The 19,702-nt window shown below is 46.9% G+C and overlaps 1 protein-coding gene across 1 annotated transcript in view; it reads right to left on the bottom strand.

Annotated features, from left to right (window-relative positions):
* The window catches only part of syne2b (spectrin repeat containing, nuclear envelope 2b), a 153,001-nt gene that overhangs the window by 118,343 nt on the left and 14,956 nt on the right, over positions 1-19,702 (bottom strand). Inside the window, exons 5-34 of the mRNA XM_082957505.1 lie at positions 19,520-19,597; positions 19,329-19,421; positions 18,969-19,171; positions 18,537-18,736; positions 18,072-18,172; positions 16,054-16,167; positions 15,675-15,812; positions 15,260-15,424; positions 15,034-15,146; positions 14,774-14,942; positions 14,556-14,652; positions 14,175-14,374; positions 13,836-14,000; positions 13,580-13,717; positions 13,352-13,453; positions 12,964-13,140; positions 12,529-12,687; positions 9,293-12,433; positions 9,068-9,202; positions 8,560-8,685; positions 7,925-8,121; positions 4,638-4,719; positions 4,437-4,552; positions 3,698-3,821; positions 3,289-3,603; positions 1,338-1,933; positions 1,082-1,240; positions 793-943; positions 492-650; positions 118-285 (exon numbers count right to left, since the gene is read on the bottom strand). Of these exons, the coding sequence (XP_082813631.1) occupies positions 118-285; positions 492-650; positions 793-943; positions 1,082-1,240; positions 1,338-1,933; positions 3,289-3,603; positions 3,698-3,821; positions 4,437-4,552; positions 4,638-4,719; positions 7,925-8,121; positions 8,560-8,685; positions 9,068-9,202; positions 9,293-12,433; positions 12,529-12,687; positions 12,964-13,140; positions 13,352-13,453; positions 13,580-13,717; positions 13,836-14,000; positions 14,175-14,374; positions 14,556-14,652; positions 14,774-14,942; positions 15,034-15,146; positions 15,260-15,424; positions 15,675-15,812; positions 16,054-16,167; positions 18,072-18,172; positions 18,537-18,736; positions 18,969-19,171; positions 19,329-19,421; positions 19,520-19,597 (7,881 nt within the window). The remainder of the gene's footprint in view (positions 1-117; positions 286-491; positions 651-792; positions 944-1,081; positions 1,241-1,337; positions 1,934-3,288; positions 3,604-3,697; positions 3,822-4,436; positions 4,553-4,637; positions 4,720-7,924; positions 8,122-8,559; positions 8,686-9,067; positions 9,203-9,292; positions 12,434-12,528; positions 12,688-12,963; positions 13,141-13,351; positions 13,454-13,579; positions 13,718-13,835; positions 14,001-14,174; positions 14,375-14,555; positions 14,653-14,773; positions 14,943-15,033; positions 15,147-15,259; positions 15,425-15,674; positions 15,813-16,053; positions 16,168-18,071; positions 18,173-18,536; positions 18,737-18,968; positions 19,172-19,328; positions 19,422-19,519; positions 19,598-19,702) is intronic.

The raw sequence follows: 19,702 nt of genomic DNA, 5'->3' as shown, positions 1-19,702 counted from the left end.
CAGATAGACTGCTGTAGAAGACTAATGACTTCAAACAAGCATTACTGAACCAGACTAGTATTTAAGTGGTGATGATATACGATGGTGGTTTGTGATAGGGATTGTATTGTGTCTTACCCTTATGGTCAGGACCTCCTGTTCGTTCTGGAAGGGGTGGCTTTCTGCAAACATGGCAAGTTTGGCCCCTGCCCAGCAGTCCACCTCTCCCCCTAACATCAGCTGCTTGTCCCACAGCTCCAGCCCCATGCGCAGGTTATCTATGTAGGAGTCTGTCTTCTCTGTCACCTGGGTCACCCAAAGACACACAGTGTCAATCTGTGAAGTATCACTGTGACAGTGTGTGTGTGTGTGTGTGTGTGTGTGTGTGTGTGTGTGTGGTGTGTGTGTGTGTGTGGGGTGTGTGTGTGTGTGTGTGTGTGTGTGTGTGTGTGGGGGGCATGTATGGTGTGGTGTAGTTCAGTGTAATATAATGTATTGTTTTGTGCTCTTACATCCAGCCACTGGTCCACCAGTCCATCAGCCTCGACCTCAAATGGAGTCTCATTACAGTCAGGGATCTTCTTCAGATGGGACTGCAGCTGTCTGCACACCCCCCTGATATCCTCCATGCCTGTCCCCAAGCCACTCAGATCCTCCTTTATACCATGGACCTGGGGAAACACATATTATAATATAACACACTGTTTAGGCTGAAAATTAATCTAAGGTAGTGGCTGCCATCTAGTGCTATGTACAGTATATACAGGGGCAACTTCTCTCTGACAGAGGTGTAAGTACAGTAAGTAGTGTTACCTTAGCTATAAGCCTCTGCAGGTTCTCCTTGCCCATGTAGGAGGCCTGCTCACTGATGGTCTGCTCCGCCTTCTGCATGGTGGTGTTTAAGTAACTGCGACAGCTCTGGAACATCTTCAGTAGTTCCAGCAGGATGTTGCACTGTTCCTGTCTGCAAAGGGAACACAAATTGGGATATATGTAAATATTATTAAACATGTATGATTGTCAGTTTGCTTTATTCACAGTTCTGTATACTCTATCCCTCTAATAGTAGACACATATTTATCCCTCTATTCCTCCTGCTCACCTGTCAGCCACAGCTCTCTGGGTGTCCTCCCACTGGGTATTCAGCTCCTCCAGGGGATTTCCTTCTCCCTCCTGGCTCTGAGAGTGGGCCTCCCGGAGTCTCTGGAGCTCAGAGCGCTGGGAGTTCAGCTGGCCCTCCAGGTCAGACAGGACACGCAGCCTGAAAAAATAAATAAAGTGGAAATATGGATTAAGTCTCTGACTTAAAAAAAATTGTCCACTCAAAGGTCCACCATCTCACAAACACAAATACAAACCTCTGCTGCACAGCAGGCATGGTTGGCTCCTTTAGTCCGTGCCTCTCTGCTGCCTCCTGCACCTTCCTCAGCTCCCCCAGCAGAGTCCTCCTCCTCAGGCCCAGGCCCCTCATCTCCTGCTCCCTCTGGACACTGTGCTGCTGGCTGGCCAGACTGCCGTCAGCCTCCTCAAGCCGCTGCACCAAGGCAGACACCATGTCCAGGCAGGAGGCTGGGGCCCCGTCCCGAGTCACAGACAGCCTGGCCCCCTGGAGTAGCAAGTCTAGCTGGGGGGCCTTGTCCCCCAGACTGTCCACACTCTGCCTGATCAGGGCCAGCTTGGAGCGGCAGTCCTGCAGTACCCACGCATCGCTGCAGGGGGCACCCTGTACTCCAGAGATGTCCTGCTCTACGGTGCGCAGGGACATGAGGAAGCGGTCCAGGGCCCTGGCGGCCGCCTCGCTCTTACGGACTTGCTGTCTCAGCTTGTCTAGACTGGTTCTGTGGGTCTTGACCATACGGGTCAAAGGAGAGCGGTCACTGGGATCCAGCTCACTGGACTCAGAGTCAAAACTAGACAGCTGGTCCAGCTCTCTCTGAATGCTCTCATCCAGGTCCTGTTGAGAAAAGAGAGAGAGACTACAAAGATAATGTACTGAAAGTTGGAGTTTGTGATTATCATTGGGATATAGTCTACATTACATTACAATTTATTTAATAAGGATCCAGTTATTATCTTTAAATTACACCAATCACTCAACTGAAATCCTAATAACAACTGGGTATTTCTTTCCTTAAAACCTCACTAGGGTAGGGGGCAGCATTCGGAATTTTGGATGAAAAGCGTGCCCAAAGTAAACTGCCTGCTACTCAGGTCCAGAAGCTAGGATATGCATAGAATTGGTAGATTTGGATACAGAACACTCTAAAGTTTCCAAAACTGTTAAAATAATGTCTGTGAGTATAACACAACTGATATGGCAGGTGAAAACCTGAGGAAAATCCATCCAGGAAGTGCTATTATTTTGAAATGCCTGTTTTTCCATTGAAAGCCTATCCACCATACAAAGACTTATGACCCAGTTCACGATCCCTATGGCTTCCACTACATGTGGCCAGTCTTTAGGCATTGTTTCAGGCTTTTACTCTGAAAAATGAGGGAGAACCACCACTTTCAATGAGAGGACAGTGGAAATTTCCGGACATGAGTCCTGCGCGTGACCGGGAGCGTGCCTTTCTTGTTTTTCCTTTTCTATTGATGAAGCTATTGTCCGGTTGAAATATGATCGATTATTTATGACAAAAACAACCTGAGGATTGATTATAAACATCATTTGACATGTTTCTACGAACTTTTATGGTACTTTTGGGATTTTTCGTCTGTCTGTTGTGACCGCACTTTGTTCCAATGGATTACTGAACAAAACGCACCAACAAAACGGAGCTTTTTGAATATAAAGAGGGACTTTATCGAACAAAACAAACATTTATTGTGTAACATGGAGTCTTGGGAGTGTAACCATATGAAGATCAAAGGTAAGTGATAAATTGTATCGCTATTTCTATCTTTTGTTACTCCTCTACTTGGCTGCTAACTGTTTGTAATGATTTGTCTGCTGGGCGCTGTTCTCAGATAATCGCATGGTTTTCTTTTGCCGTAAAGCCTCTTTGAAATCTGACACAGCAGTTGGATTAACAAGACATTTATCTTTAAGCTGATGTATAACATTTGTATCTTTTATGTATATTTATTATGAGAATTTCTGTTTTGTTGAGTTTCACACTCTGCAATTTCACCGGATGTTGTTTGAGACAGTGGATTACTGAACAAAATGTTTATATTTTATAATGAGTATTTCTGAGTATTTCTGTTTTTGAATTTGGCGCTCTGCAATTTCACTGGATGTTGGCCAGGTGGGACGGTAGCATCCCACACCCCCTAGAGAGGTTAAAGGTAAGCCGTATTGTGTACCTTGATGTCCGTCAGGATGTTGGTGTTGGCCAGTGTAAATGCGTTGATGTCCTTGGGCTCTCTGATGAAGCAGTCGAGGCGTTCGGAGAAGTCAACAACGTGGTTCTCTGTGGAGTTTATCTGTCTCAGAGCTGCCCCCAGAGAGCTGCCTCTCCTATGCAGAGATGACTGCTGGCCTCTCCACTGCTTCATCAGTTCAGCTTGGTCGTGCTCCACACTCACACCACCATCACCACTCTCCCCACTGTACTGGGAGCTCTGAGAACACTGGTGGCCAAACTCAGACCACAGAGACTCTGTGTCCTGGCACAATGTCTGTATGAAAGAAATATAATCACTCATAGAAAAAAAAAAAACCTTCAAACTAAAAGGCCCCTTGAACTAAGAGGTCAAGTAATATGCAGTGTACCTGTATCTCCTGTAGACGTGTGTGCAGGTCTTTGAGAGAGACTGAGTCAGCGGCCAGGTCTCTCTGGGAATTCTGCTCGATCTTGGCTAGTTGAGCCTGAACAGCCTTCTTAGTAATGTCATATCTGAGGGAGAAATTAGTCAGTATGATGAAGAAATTGATCAATTGAGGATTATTGTGATATTTCCAGTGCTGGTTAGTGCAATCAACATAGCCTAAGTTCCAGACTGTTTTGGAATTAAAAAAGTAATGATCATTGCCTTGTTTGGTAATACAACAACAACAGAGTTGATTAAGGCAAGAACAGACTTGCACCCAGCTGTCACGTCCTGACCAGTGAAAAGGGTAATTTGCCATAGTAGAATGGTCAGGGCGTGGCAGGGGGTTTGTTTTGTGTGTTTTGGGGTTTGTTTGTTTCTAGGGGAATGTGTTCTAGTTTTCATTTTCTATGTTTCGTTTTCCAGGTTTGGCCGAGTGTGGTTTCCAATCAGAAGCAGGTGTCTTTCGTTGTCTCTGATTGGAAGCCCTACTTAGGCAGCCTGTTTTCCTTTGGGTTTTGTGGGTGGTTGGTTTCCGTTTAGTCTTGTGTACCTGACGGGACTGTTTTCGGGTTGTTTGTTGTTTTTTGTTGAGGTGTATTCATTAACGAAAAAGAATGAGCACTTTACATGCTGCGCCTTGGTCTCCTTTCCACGACCCCTGTGACACCAGCCTTACACTCACCAAGCCGCAAGCATACCTTTCTAATGCCTCCTTTTTAGCAGGATCCTCCTCTATGACTGCCTGCTTGTCAATCTCCTTCTCGTCAATCACCCTCTTCTCAACAACCGCTGTCTTCACAACAACTTGTGAAACCTACAAAAGAGAAATTATCAGATACATTATTTCTTAAATGAGTGCATTTGTCTTTATCATAGGTACTGTAGGTACAAGGTCCTACCTCAGTTGGGCCTGGAGGTTTGTCACTCTGCACTATAGATTCCTTCTGTGGGGTCAGATCTTTCCCCAGGTCAAGAGGAATTCTATTGGAAAATATTGAAAAAACAATCCAGTCATGTATTGCAATTGTCATTCATACATTTTGTAGCTAATGTCTTGTTCACAGACCCGACCCTGGTCATTCTGCCACCCTAGGCAGACAAAACAAATTTCCGCCTTCTACCCCTGCCTGGCTATTCTTTATAAGTGCCTTCCTCACCATCTCAAATACGCATGCCCCACTCAAAAAATGTAGAACTAGGAATAGATATAGTCCTTGGTTCACTCCAGACCTGTCTGCCCTTGACCAGCACAAAAACATCCTGTGGCGTTCTGCATTAGCATCAAATAGCCCCCGTGAAATGCAATTTTTCAGGGACGTTAGGAACAAATATACACAGGCAGTTAGAAAAGCTAAGGCTAGCTTTTTCAAACAGAAATTTGCATCCTGTAGTACTAACTCAAAAAAGTTCTGGGACACTGTAAAGTCCATGGAGGATAAGAGCACCTCCTCCCAGCTGCCCACTGCTCTGAGGCTAGGAAACACTGTTACCATCGATAAATCCACTATAATTGAGAATTTTAATAAGCATTTCTCTACGGCTAGCCATGCTTTCCACCTGGCTACGCCTACCCCCGTCAACTGCCCGGCACCCTCCACAGCAACCCGCCAAAGACCCCACCATTTCTCCTTCACCCAAATCCAGATAGCTGATGTTCTGAAAGAGCTGCAAAATCTGGACCCATACAAATCAGCCAGGCTAGACAATCTGGACCCTCTCTTTCTAAAAGTATCTGCCGAAATTGTTGCAACCCCTATTACTAGCCTGTTCAACCTCTCTTTCGTATCGTCTGAGATTCCCCTCTTCAAAGGGGGTGACACTCTAGACCCAAACTGCTACAGACCTATATCTATCCTACTCTGTCTTTCTAAGGTCTTCGAAAGCCAAGTTAACAAACAGATTACCGACCATTTCGAATCCCACCGTACCTTCTCCGCTATGCAATCTGGTTTCAGAGCTGGTCATGGGTGCACCTCAGCCACGCTCAAGGTCCAAAACGACATCATAACCGCCATCGATAAGAGACATTACTGTGCAGCCGTATTGACTCTGTCAATCACCACATTCTTATTGGCAGATTCGACAGCCTTGGTTTCTCAAATGATTGCCTCGCCTGGTTTACCAACTACTTCTCTGATAGAGTTCAGTGTGTCAAATCGGAGGGCCTGTTGTCTGGACATCTGGCAATCTCTATGTGCCACAGGGTTCAATTCTCGGGCCGACTCTCTTCTCTGTATACATCAATGATGTTGCTCTTGCTGCTGGTGATTCTCTGATCCACCTCTACGCAGACGACACCATTCTGTATACTTCTGGCCCCTCTTTGGACACTGTGATAACTAACCTCCAGATGAGCTTCAATGCCATACAACTCTCCTTTCGTGGCATCCAACTGCTCTTAAACGCAGGTAAAACTAAATGCATGCTATTCAATCGATCACTGCCCGCACCTGCTCGCCCGTCCAGCATCACTACTCTGGACAGCTCTGACTTAGAATACGTGGACTACAACTACAAATACCTAGGTGTCTGGTTAGACTGTAAACTCTCCTTCCAGACTCACATTAAGCATCTCCAATCCAAAATTAAATCTAGAATCGGCTTCCTATATCGCAACAAAGCATCCTTCATTCATGCTGCCAAACACACCCTCGTAAAACTGACCATCGTACCGATCCTCGACTTCGGTGATGTCATCTAGAAAATAGCCTCAAACACTCAACTCAACAAACTGGATGCAGTCTATCACAGTGCCATCCGTTTTGTCACCAAAGCCCCATACACTACCCACCATTGCGACCTGTACGCTCCAGGCGAGGCAATCATTTGAGAAACCAAGGCTGTCGAGTCTGCCAATATATATATATATTTTTTTTTACATTTATTTTATTTATTTCACCTTTATTTAACCAGTTAGGGTAGTTGAGAACAAGTTCTCATTTGCAACTGCGACCTGGCTAAGATAGGAAGATAGGCTAGGAATACATTTTCTGAACATCACGCGCCAATGTAAATGCTGTTTTTGGATATAAATATGAACTTTATCGAACAAAACATACATGATTGTGTAACATAATGTCCTAGGAGTGTCATCTGATGAAGGTCATCAAAGGTTAGTGCTTCATTTAGCTGTTTTGGGTTTTATTGACATGTCCTTGCTTGGAAAATGGCTGTGTGATTATTTTTGTCTATGTACTCTCCTAACATAATCTAATGTTTTGCTTTCGCTGTAAAGCCTTTTTGAAATCGGACAATGTGGTTACATCAAGGAGAAGTGTATCTTTAAAATGGTGTAAAATAGTTGTATGTTTGAGAAAGTTGAATTATGACATTTTGTTGTTTTTGAATTTGCCGCCCTGTTATTTCACTGGCTGTGTCCCACTAGCGTCCCACGTAGCCTATAGAAGCCCATAGAAGTTAAGCTCTGCATCAACTACCCAACTCTATTTTCAATGAGAATCCATGTGTTTACGCAGTGGGAAATGCCAAAGTATTTTCTTTTTCACTATGATGCATCTCGTAAAATGTTTTACGAATACAAACTTAAAATCACTAATCATAACAACAATTTAGCCCAGGGGTGAATCTCCCAGACAGTATTTGCGAGTAGTATGATTGTCCATTCTATATTGTCCATTTTATTTGAACCTGTCCTGTTTTAGGATATATTGTTTGTTAACATGTCATATTCAAATCAAAAAGCATTTTTTATTTGATTGGGCGCTAGGTTAGGCTATTTGATCGGAGAAATGTCCATGATGTAAAAAGTGTGACATTGTCATAAATGTGTTCTCCAGCCTGTAGGCTACAGACAACGCCACAAACTCTTTCTACCATAGGCTATAGGCTAAATTATTTATGTTTTTGACGGAACGTTGTTTGAGCGCCACAGCGGTGCGTCTCTCCAACAACACCCTGCAGAGGCGTACGGGGCTTGGACAAGCTAAATATTCTGCGCCCATCGCCTTTGACAAAGTGGGCACTGCTTATCACGGGGTAGCATCAGTGCTCACCTAAATAGCCCATATGCCACTGGGTGAGAGAAATTGTCATTGTTTTTGGGCAGGATTATGTTAGGTGCTATGTGTCGTCTTGGTCAGTTTAGCTCTGAAAATGCTGCCCTTGTCAATCTGCCGCCTTATCCTGTCTAATGGGCCTAATCCTGTCTCTCTCCTCTGTGTCTCACCCAGGTGTGTCGGGGGGTGGTGTATCCCTGTCCCCACTGAACTGGCGCTGGATGGCGGCCAGTCTTTTCTCACACTCCCTGAGCTGAGCCTGGGCCAGACGGTGGGCATCCTCTGGGCTCAGCGTGTCACACAGCTCCTTCAGGGCCTCCAGGTGCTGCCCAGCCTGGGCTAGGCTGCCCTCTGCAGAGAAACACGCCTGGAGACACAGCAAGAGAGTCATCAGTCTACAGGTGTCTGATGTACTGCCACTGTAAACAACCCACAACTCCCAGCCGAGTATCATTTTGGAAGTTATTGCCCACTACATAACTGTCTCTTGCATCTCCCGAGACCAGAATCCTAACTCAACAAAAGGGAGAGGAGAGCTACTCGTGGAACCAGAAAGTTGTAATTCAGTAAAATCGGGTTAAAAGTCAGCGCCATCAAAATGTCAAATCAACCCATTAGTAATATGAAATTCTCTGATCTAGCATCAGGAAGCAGATATTACTTAGTTACCATTTATAGAACTTCAATAGATCAATAGAGAGCAGAAGACCCCACAAAAATGTCCATGCAGTTTTGACAGCAGTTTTTTCATGCACCTGTCCACCTGAGCATGCGATGGGTTAGTGTTGGGTTAGAGTTATTTTACCTTCGCTTTGGATGCTAATTTTGAGTTAAAGTGCATCTCACACTGCAAGGCAGCTGTGTTAAAGTATTTTCTCTTAATCTCAAATCGTAAATGCTGCGAAAACGCCGCTGTCTCAGCTCTCACAGCCTAGATGACAAAAACCAAAAGCATACACAAACTTAATCTGATGACATACAGCAGAATGCTTGTTAGGAATTTCATTGCTCATACGAATAACAAAACATAGTGGAGTAAATTAAAAAAGATTCAGAACAGATTTCTATCCAAGTGAATATCACACAGACATGCAGTGTGGAATTAATTCAATATAATTAGGGACACTGTGATCATACACACAGAATGATATGCTTTATATCTCTGCAAAACAAATTCATACAGTCTCTATATCCTAAAATACACACAGACAGACAGACAGACAGACAGACAGACAGACAGACAGACAGACAGACAGACAGACAGACAGACAGACACACACACACACACACACACACACACACACACGCCCTACCTCCCATTGGGTCCTGACAGACTGTGTGAAGAACTCCATATCTCTGAGCTGAGGCATGGTGCAGAAGGCCTCCATACCCTCTGCTGCCCTCAGGAACACTTTCAACAGCTCAGGGTCCAGGGTCCTCAGGGTCTCCTGGTTGAGGGAACACAAAGACAATTAGACTGGGTAATAAAGGGGCTTTAGAACAACTATAAACCAAAAAAAAGTATTCAAATTCCTTACCTCCTTCACTGAAGCTTGTTCGATAGATATGTGTTTGTCTTTGAAGACATTAATGGCAGCCAGGATGTGCTCCTGCAGGCAGTGCTTGGCCTCCTCAAACTGGTTCCTGGCCAGGGCCTGAGCTTTGGCATAGGCCTCGGTGTAAGCCTGGGGTGGGGCCTGGGCCAGAGCTGGGGGTTTTATCTGGAGCTCCGGGGAATCTGGTGGTGACTGGGGAAGGAGATGAGGCTCAAAAAGGAGCTGGGGCTGGGTCTTAGGCTGGAGCTGAGGCTTGACCTGGGGAAGAGGCTGGATATTGGGCTGGGGAGGTGGCTGGGGTTGGGTCTGGGTCTGAGGCTGGATACAGGGCTGGGGTGGTGGCTCTGGTTGCGGCTGGGGCATGGGCTGGGTCATGGGCTGGAGCTGAGACTGAGGCTTGGTCTGGGGCTGTGAGTGGGTTTGAGGCTGGATATGGGTCTGGGGCTTGGGGTCCATCTGGATCTGTGGCTCAGGCTGTGGCTGAGAGTGGGGTTGAGGCTGAAGCTTGGGCTGGATCTGGGGCTGAGAATGAGTTTGAGAGTGGGGCTGAGGCTGAAGTTTGGGCTGGGTCTGGATCTGGGGCTGAGAATGAGTCTGAGAGAGGGGCTGAGGCTGCAAATGGGTTGTGGGTTGAATTTGGGTCTGGGGAGGTGGCTGAGGCTGGAAATATGGCTGGGGTTGAATTTGAGGCTGGGGATGGGACTGGGCCCATGGCTGTTGTTGGAACGGGCCTTGCTGGGCCTTAACATTGGTAAGGTTGTAAGCTCTCACCTGAGGCTGCTGTTGAACATGGCTTTGGGGCTGTATTTGGGCTTGAGGTTGGCCATAAGGCTGGCCATAAAGATATGCCTGGGGGGCTTGCTCTGGCCTGATTGGGGCCCATTGCTGCGGTGGAGCTTGACCTAGTGGGTAAGCCTGAGGAAGAGGGTGACGCTGGACCATGATGGGCTGAGGATAGGCTTGTGGCCGTGGTTCAGGTCTGACTGGGGATACCTGGGTTATTGGCTGGGGATGACCCTTTGGCTGAGGGTAAGTTGGGCTGAAGGGTCTAACTGGGGCCCATTGTTGGGGTTGAGCCTGAGCAGGGGAATAAGGATGAGGATGAAGCTGGGCCTGGGAGTGAGGCTGAGCTTGAGGGTAAGGCTGGGCCTGGGGGTGAAGCTGGGCCTGTAGGTGAAGCTGGGCCTGGGGTTGAGGATGGACTTGGGAATGAGGCTGAACTTGAGGGTGAGACTGAGCCTGGGGATGAGCCTGGACTTGAGGATGAGGCTGGACTTGAGGATGAGGCTGGGCCTGGACTTGAGGATAAGGCTGGGCCTGGGGGTGAGGCTGGACATGAGGGTGAGGCTGGGCCTGGGGGTGAGGCTGGACATGAGGTTGAGGATGGGCCTGGAGTTGAGGCTGAACTTGAGGGTGAGGCTGGGCCTGGAGTTGTGGGTGAGCCTGGGGGTGAGGCTGGGCCTGTGGATGCAGGCCCAGCCAGTGCGTCTCAGTGAGTGTTTGAGGTGGCCTGACTGGGGCCCACGCTTGGTGATGTGGTTGGGCCTGAGCTTGAGACTGTGGATGCATCAGTTGATGAACCTGTGGCTGAACCTGTGGCTGTGGTTTCTGGACCTGTGGCTGAGGTTTCTCGACCTGTGGCTGGGGTTTCTCTTGAGTCATCCGGGATTTAGACATGGCCTGCATCTGTGATTGTGAGTAGGTCATAGGTTGAGATTGACCATAGGTCATGAGTTGTGCTTGGCCTTGAGTTATGGGCTGGGGTTCAGTGTGAGTCATGGTTTGGGATGGAGCATGGATAATAGTCTTGGGTTGCTGTTTGGTTTGGGCCATTGGTTTAGGTTTAGTGTGGCTCTTGGTCTTTGCTTGGGGTTGGGTCAGAGATTGGGCAGGAGGCTGGCCATAAAGATATGCCTGGGGGACTTGCTGTGGCCCTGCTTGGGGTAGAACCTGAGCACTAGCCATGGCCTGTGATTGAGAAGGAAACATAGTCCTGGCTTGTGCCTGAGGCTGGGGCCTGGGTGTTCCTGCAGGCTGTGGAACTACCTGGACAGGGACTTGAGACATGATTGGTTTCTCTGGCTGTTGTTGAGCCTGTGTTTGATTAGAAGCCTGGGCAGGAGCTTGGGATGGACCCGGGGCTGGAGCTTGGGATGGACCCGGGGCTGGAGCTTGGGATGGACCCTGGGCTGGAGCTTGGGATGGACCCTGGGCTGGAGCTTGGGATGGACCCGGGGCTGGGGCTTGGGATGGAGCCTGGGCTGGAGCTTGGGATGGAGCTTGGGCTGGGGCTTGGGATGGAGCCTGGGCTGAAGCCTGATCCTGATCCTGATCCTTGGCCTTCTTTTGGAGCCAGGGTCGGTTCTTCATGGCCTGAGGTTGATTCTTCCGGCTCTGCATCTCTTCCTTGGTTAGAGGTTGCTTCTGTGTCTTTTCCGGTTGCTGAGATGGAGTCTGTTTCTGGGCCTGTGCTGGTTGTTGGGCCTGTTTCTGGCTTTGAACCTGCTGCTGAGCAGATATTTGTTGTTGAGATAGAACCTGTTGTTGAAATAGTACTTGTTGCTGAGAGACTACTTGTTGCTGAGAGAGTACTTGTTGCTGAGAGAGTACTTGTTGCTGAGAGAGTACTTGTTGCTGAGAGAGTACTTGTTGCTGAGTTGGACGCCGTTGTTGAGATAGTGGCTGTTGCTGCACTAGTGGTTGTTTCTGGGTTAGGGGTGGAGAGTGTTTTTTGCTCTGGGCAGCAACCTGTGGCTCTGGAGGTGACTGTGCTCGGCCCTTTGACTGAGTCACAGCTTGTGCATAGGAATACAGGAGTGGAGGACTGGGACTTGCCTTCTTCTCTCTGTATTCCTGGACTATAATCTGTGGTATTGGTGGGTGTTGGGCCTGAGCTTGTGGTTTAGGGGAAGGCTGGGACTGTGGCTGTGGCTTCACATCAGGCTGAGATGCTAATTGATCAAAGGCCTGAGTTACATGCCTGGCAAGAGAGAGTGATTGAGGCTGTTTGGGTTGAGTTCCCTCTTCAGGCTGGATGAAGATCTTGGGTGGGGGCTGGTCTTCTGTGGGGCTTTGGCTTCTGTCTCTTCTGGCTCCCAGAGAGCTCAGCATCCCAACTGCCTCCTGTAATTAAATCAAAGTTATAGCTTTGTCAATCACAATTTCACTCAAGGTCAATAAAGGAAAAAGGAAAGTGATAAGAGAGAGGGAATACTGGCCTGTGACTGAGCCACGGCAGCTCTGACTCTGTCCTGCATGGTGGAGACAAGGAGGTACTGGAGGGGAGAGTTCTTCTGTCCTGTCATCACCATCACCTGCAGATCCTGCTCCTCTGTCACCACCTGACCCTCCAGCTGCAGCCCACGAGAGATCAGCACCTGGAGAGAACAGCAAACACAATGAGCACTTGTAAATTACAAAAGTAAATGACAATATTCATAAACGAGGTAATTCTCTGATCTTCACCCAGCACATAATTATCAATGCTTGTCTAGCCCCTGTGTTGAACATGCTTACTTACCTTGCTTCTACATTCCTAACCAGGCTAGCTAACTATTCTAGTAAAGCTACTGCTGTTTACCGTATTCCTTTGGCACTTATGTGATGTTTTCCTTAGTCTAGTATGTTACTATTGGCCCCTGTCTAAGTCTTACCCTGGCGCGGGGGTCCTGGCACCGTGAAGCCCTGCGTTCTCCTGCCTTCAGGATCTGGTAGAGGTCCCGGGCCTCTGTCTCCCAGTGCAGGAGCTCTGCCAGGCGGCCGTCCAGACCAGACACACTGTGCTGCAGCTCCACACACACCTGCTCAGCCTCAACCAGCGTCTGCATCACCTACAGACACACACACACACAGAGAAACAAACAGCGTACACATTCAGTACCGCAAACAAAAATCTCACGTAATTTGGACAGATGCTCGATTATGTTTACGTAGTCTGTCCACGAGATATTAAGAACCCACAGACCAGAAAAAAGACCTTAGGCATATAAAATGATATTTTCATATTTAAAGTAAATATATGAAGGAAGTCATCATCCTTACCTCAGGTACAGCCAGCTTCAGTTTCTGTAGAGTCTCAGCTGAGCATTCTGTGGAGGGGGAGAGGGCATCCATATCCACTTCCTTTATCTTCCTCATCATGAACTGAACAAGATAAAAAGACAGCACCATTAAAATGCATTTTTTTTGTGGAAGAAAATGTATACAAAAGGATCAGTTATAGTTAGAAAACGCTGAGACCATTGTAATAATGTTGAAGTAACAGTGTACCTGTAGTTTCTTCGTGTAGGTCCTCAGGGGCCCAGACATGGTCTCCACAGGTTCCTTCAGGATCTGGGTGGCCTCTCTGAAGAGGGCCTGGAGGTCTTGGGGTCTGGCTGCGGCTCCGCTGGGCACAGCTACAGCAGCCTTGGGGCAAAATAACAGCTTTTTTTTATAGCTGAACATAATTTTCACCGAAATTGAACAAGAGAGCATAACAACATTGCATTCTAACTTTGTAATGGAAGTGTTATCTCTGACTTACAAATTGTGTTATCTTGATAAAGTCCGCCCAATGCAGGTTGAGCTTGCAGAGGTCATCTGCCAGAGCTCGGCTGGTCATGGGGTCAGTCAGCTGGACCAGGAAGTTCCCCACCTCATTCAGATGGGCCTGGCGGGAACTCCACTCTGACATACTCTCAGATGTTACCTAAGCAACACACAAACACCTCATCATCAATATTGCTAAATAATCATTTTGAACACTTTGTTCTTTAGGAACCCATGTTGGGGAAGTAATGGCAATAGGTTTGTTAAGAGCAGGCATGGTATACCCCTGCATTGTGGACAAGGTTGCAGATTAGTGGAGGGTTTCTGTCTGTACCTCTGGACTCTGTGCGAGCGCGTGGGAGGCTGAGGCCTGCTCCAGCCAGGCCTGCAGGGAGCTGTAACAGTCACAGTAGGAGTCCCAGGCAGACAGCACACGGCCCATAGTGCTCTTCACTGTAGACACTCCCTCCAGAGCCACAGCACCCTCCTCCTCCATCTCCTTCACTTGGCACATTATGTATTTGGAGTCTGTAGCTGGGGGAACAGCCAGGAAAACCTCACTTAGATCAACCAATCAATTAACCATCAATAAATCAATTTGCGAAGAACATTAGAAAGACTGGTACACACAGTTCTTTCTTTGGCGATGTATTTTGGATCAGAACGTATTGAATCAGAACACATTACCACACACACACACACGCAGTCCTCTTACCTAGGGCAGATTTGCTAGTATATTTGCTTGCAACAAGCTTCAATTTAAGGAGAGCCCTCTCCAGCAAGGATGGTAGGTCCTGTTTATCCACTAACTCCTGTGAGAAAACAAATGTAGAGATTAGTCATTGACTTCATATAAGCCGGCTATAACTTATACCAGTTTGCCTCCTGTCTACAGAAAGTCGTCAAACTCTGTCATTAAACTGGATTACTCACATGCCAGTCCTGCAGCAGCACACGCACAGCCTCCTGGGATATGTAGGGTCTCTTCCAGACACGGAGCTTGCTGTTGATCTGGCCCAGCAGGTCCAGGACTGTGTGCCGATGCTCCTGGTACTCCAGTTTGATCCCATGGTACTTGGCAGTGACTCTTACACTGGTGAACCTGAGGAGGCGGTAGAGAGAGGTGGGTTGTTGGAGGCTCTCTCAGACATTCACGCTACAGTTATGGGAAAAACAGGTAGACAAGTGCACACCTTCTCTTCATCTCTTCCAGTTTGTCAGTAGGCACCAGGATGGCTCCATATTCATCCATATTCTGGAACTTCTGAAAGTTCTTAAGTTGTTGGGGCATCTCATCCAGGGATGTCTATAAAAAAGATACAGTCATTTTGATTTAAAGGACTAGTGTTACAGGTTGGTTAAGAGGCAATTAACTTTTTTTTAGTGATGCATGTTGATTGACAGATCGTGATATATTACCTTTAGCAGATCCAATTTTTCCCTGGCCTCCTCGGCGGCGCGGGCGTGGTCCTGAGGGTCCCCCTCCTCCTCAGCCAGCGCACCCTCAGCCCTAAGCAGCCAGCGGCCCACCATGTCCAGGGAAGCAGGCAGACTAAGGTCCAGCTCTGTCTTATACTCACGCAGCTGGGTGGGAACAATCACATAGAAATGTAACCAAGCAAACACATGAAAAAACATACCCAGACACACACACAAAACAGTATATTTTTATACACTGTAAAAGCATAAATAGATGATTACTGTGAAACCACATCAACACGGTATATCATGCTTTATCAGTATACCATGATAAATATACTTTATATAGTATATTGCAGGACATTATGTGATTTGACTTAGTGTGTAAGATAACCAGTGTGAGGAGTGAGCAGACCTTCTCGGCGAGGGCGTCCCAAGCCCCCCTGAGGTTCCTCTGTTCCTCACTCAGCTGGGGGGTGCGCTTCATGGCTGTCAGGAGAGGCATCACGGGGCGACGCTGCTCGTTAAAGGACACCACAAAGGTCTGGAACACCTGGGAGACACACAAACACATAGACACACACACAGACACATGCACGCAAACAGGAAAAGCTCTCAGATAGTGCTGTGAGGTTAACACTATTTAAGTATCAGACTTGAATAGAATGCAAATGTATCCCCCTAAACTATATAAAAGATAGACAGTCTTTGACTACAAATAAACCTGCCATTATTCTGCATGTGCCATTTTTAATCCAACTAGCAGCATCCACATACTGTACAGTACTACATACATGGTATCTCTCTGCATAGCTCTCGCCTTCTGTGGAGTCCCAGCCTTCCAGTAACTCCTGATAGGCCTGCAACAGCCAGCAGGTCACTTCCTGGGTCTTCTGATTGGTTGTGGTCTTGAGTCACAGCAAAAAGACTAATGAGTTATCAGACAAAATATGAACCAAAATAAAGCACTAACCCTACCCATAACCTAACGTTAAACTTTCAAAACACCCTTTCCACTCTATGTAGCCTGAAGATTACATTCCAAAGAACCTCTTCACATGGGAAGTGAAGTATTAGTGGGTAAGGTGGAGTAAGGTGGAGCTCAACTCTAGTATGTAAAGTTCTCTCCCTCTTGCATGAGTTGATCATTTTATGGTGTATCTTCCTTTTAAGATGTGTCCAAATAAACAACAGTCTGTGAAACAGGCAGGGGTGAAATTAAGCAGCTGATTTTCAATCGTTATTTAGACAGTTATGGGAGAGGGAAGCCTTGGGACCAGGCAGAGAAGAGGAGATGAACAGGGTTTACCGCAGCTGCAGCAGCAGCTCTGGAGGGTTCAGGTTCTTGACAAGGAGCTGATCTCATAAGTAGGGGTTGGAGCAGGCGAGCCTGACCAGAGAATTGACAGATAGTCAGTGAATGGGGGCTAGGTACTTCAGGCTTCAGGGAAGATTCTAGATAACATGACAAACTCTAATGCTCTCTCTTCCAATCCTCTTATATCTCAGTTTCTCTTTATGAAAAGGATGCCTCAAAACAAACCACTTTAAAAAAGAAATAAGGCACATCATGGGGAATTGGGATTCAAGGGATCTGAAAGTTCACCACATGGTCTCTCAGATGACTTCTGAACTATCCTATACATCCTGATCACTAGAACTATGCTGAACCTCCAACCTCAGGCCGTCCTGAAACACAGCAGGAAACATGAGCTGAACAGTGAGCCTGATCTGCCATGAGTTCCCCGAGACATGAAATGAGATACCCTGGTCTCAATTACTGCCACTCTGATTTTTAAGGTGGGGAACAGCAACACACCCTCCTGTAGCTCAGGGCTGGTACCAACCGAACAGGGAAAACAGGGTGAACTGGTCCTAAAACAACCTAATCTTTCCTCTGACTTTAATCCCTCTGACATTTAGAGGTAAACTTGGCTTTGAGCGATTAAATTGTTTTCAAAAGGAAGACAGTATTGTCATGTGTTTGTTTGTTTGTTTGTACTGCAGGTATGTTGCCATTGTGGACAGCATTGTGTTTGATTGATATATTATATTGAGTAATGTATAGGGTATCCATTGTTGGTGGTAAAGTATAGGTGTACAGTTGTCCCTGGGGTACTACAAACCTGAGGCCGCTGACATCACAAAAATGTAGTTCAATAGACTTTACTTCTGTTTCAAAACATACTAGTTACTGAGAAAAATGCTTTCTAAGTCATTTTTAAACTTCAAACCAAAGTAGAACTCTGTAGCAGTGAGGGAGGTGCTGATTGGGAATTAATTTCAGATGTCTTACATGATGTAACATGTTTCTCAAAGTCTGAGAGGTGAAATAAACAGTGCTGTAGGCAAAGTGAGGGATAGGCTACCTGGCGCAGAGGGGAGGCAGCGATGGCAGGAGTGAAGTGAGTGGGCAGGTTGACAGGAGAGAGGCTTTTAGGAGGAGTCATATAGTACATCTGAATAGATACAACAGAGAGTAAAGAATAGAAAAGGTGAGGTAAAAGAAACAGAATTAAAGTGAGAAGAATTTAGATTATACTGAAGAGTCACAACAAGGAGCCACAGTACACAGTGAACCTGAGGAAAGCCAAAACAAAAGTGGAGAAGATAGTACGTGCTGCTACATCTACATTGCTTGCCGTTTGGGGTTTTAGGCTGGGTTTCTGTATAAGCACTTTGTGACATCTGCTGATGTAGAAAGGGCTTTATAAATACATTTGATTTGATTAGCTAGGAGCAGGGTGACCAAAAATAATTTCAAATAAAAGGCAATTAAAAGAGAGTGATTAGATGACAGTGTGGTACAAACCTGCATGTCCTCCTCTGTCACAGGCATGTCTCTGGAGTACTGGAGGAACTGGGACACGTAGGTCATGATGGACTTCTCATCTGGGTCTCTCACATCAACATCTATACCAAGAAAAGTTCCTTGAGAAATTCACACTTTTGTCCAAAGCAACTGAGACAAACAGTATATATTTTGATGCACTAAAGTGGCTTTCCAAAGCCCTGTTTATTCCTGGTGCATACAGGGAGGCACCAGCTAATCTGGTCACAATGTGGACACAGTGGACGTATAAGAGACACATTTCAATACAATGTGTAGACTTGACAAACCTTGATACATGAAACATGAAACTCACATGTTAGCAAGGTAGTGCAAACGGGGCTTAAAAAGCACAACAACAGAGTACATATCTGATTTAACCAGGGAACTGAGCTAGACATCAGATGTCACCCCTCCCCCTAGGTTATGTGAACACCACCCACACACCATCGGGCTCCAGTAGTCTGGGGATGCGCAGCTCGTGCTCGGCAGTGCGGAAGGCCTCCTCCAGGTTCTGCCGGTTAGTTCTGGTTCTGGCCTTGGACAGGTCCACCAGGTCAGGTCTCAGGGCATACAGGATGGCCAGGAAGATCACACCGCTCCGCCAACTGGCCTTGAAGTCCTTCACATTCAGAGTACAGCCAGCCCTATGGAGGGTGCCACATTATATAATAATGGCCATAATGGCAACAGACAGAACACCCTTTCATCAGTGGATGTCAATGTGTGTGATATTGTGTAGAGGCATGAGGTCTCATCAAGAACCAAAACAATAACATCTTGAGATGAATTTGGACAGTGAATATGAGAGGTGTGAGGGCTTAAACGGGAGGGGTGAGGGTCTGAGGGCGGAGGGCCTAAACAGGGAAGGGGGCTCACTTGTGGCACTGTTCCCTGACCCAGAGCAGCAGAGCTTTCTTGGCAGAGATGCGGAAACGCTGGTGTAGGGGGGAGCCCCTGGGGGGCACGGGGCTGTTGCTAGTAGAGCGGGCCGACAGGGTGGAGCGAGAGTCCAGGCTGGCCAGTGACTCCAGAGAGGACTGACGGGAGCTGAACGACAGGCTGCTGGCCAGCTCCTCAATCTGCCGGGAGAGTAAGTTTAGTAAAGCAGCCCAGCCGGGAACAATAGACAAAAACTACAACAACAATGTATTACTGTGGACATGTAGCTCCCGCATACATTTTCTCATAAAAGCAAGTGTCTAAGAGTGATTACAGCTGATTCTGACTGAGACTCACATGATACTGCATAATGATTGTCCAGATCAAGCCAAGGATGATGGATGGTTTGCCGTCGATGATGTCGGGAATGTTAATGTTGACCAGTTTGATCTGTGTGAAGAGGACAGCTTAACATTATCAGCGGTTCAATACAAATGGCTTTGCAACTCACATGAGCTTAGACCCAAAGCAGGAAAATGGTCTCTTACCGATTTCTTCTTCAAGAAGGACAGGGCTGTTTCAATGTTGCTCCTGTGCTGAAAGATGCCTCTGCCTCTCTCCCGACTCTACAATAGACAACAACAGATATCAGAACCATAGACAAAGGCAAAGGGCACAAGAGATGACAGAGGGCCATAGATACCTACAATGAAATGAGGGAGAGGAGAGGA

This window comes from Salmo salar, chromosome 01 (assembly GCF_965601325.2).
Source record: "Salmo salar chromosome 01, fSalSal1, whole genome shotgun sequence".
NCBI lineage: Eukaryota > Metazoa > Chordata > Actinopteri > Salmoniformes > Salmonidae > Salmo > Salmo salar.
This window is presented reverse-complemented; position numbering and strand designations above follow the sequence as displayed.